Consider the following 3,879-nt stretch of genomic DNA (forward strand, 5'->3'; position numbering starts at 1 on the left):
GGGTCCTATCCATGGTTCTCATCCCACATTGCTCACAGTCTTCTCCATTTCAGGTAGACACTTAAGGTTTTCACCTCCCTTCCTGGGAAGTCGGGGGGGGGAGGTAGGATGTACTTTTGGGGGGGTTTTACCTTTCTGAGAGTCAGGGAGGGAGAGACCACCTGTGTTCTAAAACAAAAGAAAGCAGGAGATGTAAAGGACTGAAACTCTGAATCTGAATCTGAGAAGGCAGAGCACTTGAGGCTAATTACCTATTCCATGTGAGACAATGGCTTTATTAGCATATATTTCAATCATGGCTCTCTTCACCTTTCCTGTTGCTGAATGTTTGATAGTAGATAATCAAAGGCAAAGATTAGAGGGAATAAGATAATCATAGGAGGACTGGAAAGAAAGGAGAGTGACTTGGTAGCAGGACCAAAAGGAGAGAGGCTGTTGACTCCGGACTCCAGAATCCAAGATACATATTTGGCAAGCCTCATGACAGCTTGCCTGCCTCCTTCACTTCTCCCCCTAAAAGCAAAGGATTTTAATTTATCCTGACTTTGGCTGATCCTGAAGCCCTCCAGGGAGCTAGCCCATATTCTACACAAGAGAAGTATAAAAAGGTAAAAAGAACTCTTGAGGACTGTATTTCTGTTATGGGCATACATAGAGTGACTGTATAATTTGATTTTACTGTTATAATATTAAAAAAGGAACTAAGGGTGGAAAAGGGATTGATTGTACCAGAAAAATGGGAAAAGTAGAGTTAAATGAGGTAAAATACATGTCTCTAAGAGGCAGTATTTTGTTATGGGCCAGAACTTGAAACAAGGTGCCAATGCTATGTACTTAGTTCACACCTTTAAAGGAGTTGACACCTTTAAAGGAGTTTACACATTAGTTCACACATTCAAACCTTTAGAGAACATATATAATGAGGAGTTCACAAGCCCACTAGAAGACAAGCCCACTCTTGGACTTCCAGGAGATTCACAAGTCAGAAGCCTACAAGACCACTCTCTTGGAGGTGGAGTCAAATACATTCCATATTCCACCTTTGTGCTGGCTGGAGACATTCTGAGAAAGCTCTTGGAACCAAGGAGAGAGATAGACCTCTAAGAAAGCTAACTGGGCCCCAGGAAAAGATTCAAGACTTTGAAGGAGAAAATAAAGGATTTGGATTTTAGCTCCTGGCTGCATTTGGGGTCATTATTGAACTGAACTGAAACTAAGGCTGCCTCCAGAAGTCCTCCAAGAAATCTGCTCCCAGAGAACGATTATAATTTAGAAAAGAGAACATTACAGTATCTGAGGGAAAGAAGGAAGGGGGGTGAACATTGTAGGAATCTTACTCTCATTAAATTTGGGTCAAAGAGAAAATATTAGACATATTTGGAACTTCCGGCCAAGATGGTGGAGTGGAGGCAGACAGCTGCTTGAGCTCCGCGTTTACTCTCAGAACTTACTTCATGACAAGCCTCAGAGTTAATGCTTGACCAGAAAAGAAACCCACAGATAATCACCAAGAGAAGACATCCTTGAAATTTGCTAGAGGAGCTGTGAGCTCTTCCACCCAGCGTGCTCTTGCCTCCCCCCTGCCTCCAGGTGCAGCACCACCTCCTCTGTCTCTTAAGAGTTTAAACTTGCCACTTCAAAGTTCGCCATGGATGATGATATTGCTGCTCTCGTTGTTGACAATGGCTCTGGAATGTGCAAAGCTGGCTTTGCAGGAGATGATGCCCCTCGGGCTGTGTTCCCTTCCATTGTTGGGCGCCCCAGACATCAGGGTATGATGGTGGGCATGGGCCAGAAAGATAGCTATGTGGGGGATGAGGCCCAGAGCAAGAGAGGTATCCTGACCCTGAAGTATCCCATTGAACATGGTATTGTCACCAACTGGGATGACATGGAGAAGATCTGGCATCACACTTTCTACAATGAGCTCCGTGTGGCCCCTGAGGAGCACCCTGTGCTGCTCACAGAAGCTCCCCTGAACCCCAAAGCCAACAGAGAAAAGATGACTCAGATTATGTTTGAGACCTTCAACACCCCAGCCATGTAGGTTGCCATCCAGGCTGTGCTGTCCCTGTATGCCTCTGGTCGTACTACTGGTATTGTGATGGACTCCAGTGATGGTGTGACCCACACTGTGCCCATCTATGAAGGTTATGCCCTTCCCCATTCCATCCTCCGTCTGGATCTGGCTGGCCGTGATCTGACGGACTACCTCATGAAGATCCTGACCGAGACAGGGTACAGCTTCACTACCACAGCTGAGAGGGAAATTGTACGTGACATCAAGGAGAAGCTGTGCTATGTCGCCCTAGACTTTGAACAGGAGATGGCCACTGCTGCATCTAGCTCCTCTTTGGAAAAGAGCTATGAGCTTCCTGATGGTCAGGTTATCACCATTGGCAACGAGAGATTCCGATGCCCAGAAGCTCTCTTCCAACCATCTTTCTTAGGTATGGAATCCTGTGGAATCCATGAAACTACCTTCAACTCCATCATGAAGTGTGATGTTGACATCCATAAGGATCTGTATGCTAATACCGTATTGTCTGGTGGTACCACCATGTACCCAGGCATTGCTGACAGGATGAAGAAGGAGATTACAGCCCTCGCCCCCAGCACAATGAAAATCAAGATCATTGCCCCACCTGAGCGCAAATACTCTGTCTGGATTGGAGGCTCCATCCTGGCCTCTCTTTCCACCTTCCAGCAGATGTGGATCAGCAAGCAGGAGTATGATGAATCTGGGCCCTCCATTGTCCACCGCAAATGCTTCTAAATGGACTGTTTGTTTTTTTGTTTTTGTTTTTGTTTTTTTTTTTGGTTGGTTTTTTTCAAAGGGTGTGACATGATAATTGCCCAAAAGAGATGAGATTGGCATGGCTTTATTTGTTTTGTTTTGTTTTGTTTTGTTTTTGTTTTGGTTTTGTTTTGGGTTTTTTTTTTTTTTTTTTTTTTTTTTTTTTGGCGCTTGACTCAGGATTTAAAAACTGGAACGGTGAAGGTGATGAGCAGTCTAAGTATGTTGGAGGCAAACATCCCCAAAGTTCTACAGTGCGTCTTCAGGACTCTGATTGTACATGTTTGTTTTTTTGTTTTTTTGTTTTTTTTAAGTCATTCCAAATATTGTATAATGCATTGTTACAGAGTTACTTGCCTCTATGAAGGCTGTCCTGCTCTTACACACAGAGCAAAGGAGCTACTTAACAAATCCAGGCGGGGAGGGGGGGGAGGAGGGAAGGTACTAGTATTGCTTTACATGTAAATTATGTAATCCTTTAAAACAAAACAAAAACAAAAAAAAAATTTTTGTATCTTCCGCCTTAATACTTGTTCCTTTTTTTTTTTTTAATTGTCAGAGCCATAAAAAAATGGCCCCCTAAATTCCCTCCCTGCCCCCAACATAGATGTGAATGCAGACTTTACAGTCTCCCGCTGAGTTTTGAGATTGGTGCCAGTACTTGGGGGAGGGGAGGAGCTTTACCTGTACACTGACTTAAGACCAGTTCAAATAAAAGTGCACACGTTAAAGAAAAAAAAAAAAGAAAGAAAGAAATTTGCTAGAGAAGGTCTGTGTTTGCTCGGGGGAGGGTCAATCAGACTGGGTGCAGACTGAGGGCAGGCAAGCCAGAGCATGACAGACAGCTCACACAGCTCAGACCCGAGGGGTACCATCTCTGCCGTTTCTGGGAAAAGGCTTTTACCCCACTGTGGTTACTCCGTCTTGGCAGCAAGCCAGGAGCAGCGGAGAGGGTGTAAATATCGGAGGTGAGGATTAAAACCCCGGAAAGCTAGCATCTCTCGGAACCGGCCACCCCCAACCCCCACCTGGAGTGACTCAGCCCGTTCTCAGAGCATCAGAGCGTTCTCAGAGCCTTAGAG

The 3,879-nt window shown here is 44.9% G+C and overlaps 2 protein-coding genes across 2 annotated transcripts; both read left to right on the forward strand.

The window, feature by feature from the left end:
• Window positions 1-1,648: 1,648 nt before the first annotated feature.
• Window positions 1,649-3,553, forward strand: LOC141550291 (actin, cytoplasmic 1-like). The gene has a single exon (XM_074280769.1). The coding sequence runs from the start codon at window positions 1,649-1,651 to the stop codon at window positions 2,045-2,047; it is 399 nt and encodes a 132-aa protein (XP_074136870.1). The 3' UTR covers window positions 2,048-3,553.
• LOC141550290 (actin, cytoplasmic 2-like) lies at window positions 2,105-3,553 on the forward strand. The gene has a single exon (XM_074280768.1). It carries the CDS (start codon window positions 2,105-2,107, stop codon window positions 2,774-2,776), a length of 672 nt encoding a protein of 223 aa, XP_074136869.1. The 3' UTR covers window positions 2,777-3,553.
• Window positions 3,554-3,879: the final 326 nt, after the last annotated feature.

This window comes from Sminthopsis crassicaudata, chromosome 1 (assembly GCF_048593235.1).
Source record: "Sminthopsis crassicaudata isolate SCR6 chromosome 1, ASM4859323v1, whole genome shotgun sequence".
Lineage (NCBI taxonomy): Eukaryota > Metazoa > Chordata > Mammalia > Dasyuromorphia > Dasyuridae > Sminthopsis > Sminthopsis crassicaudata.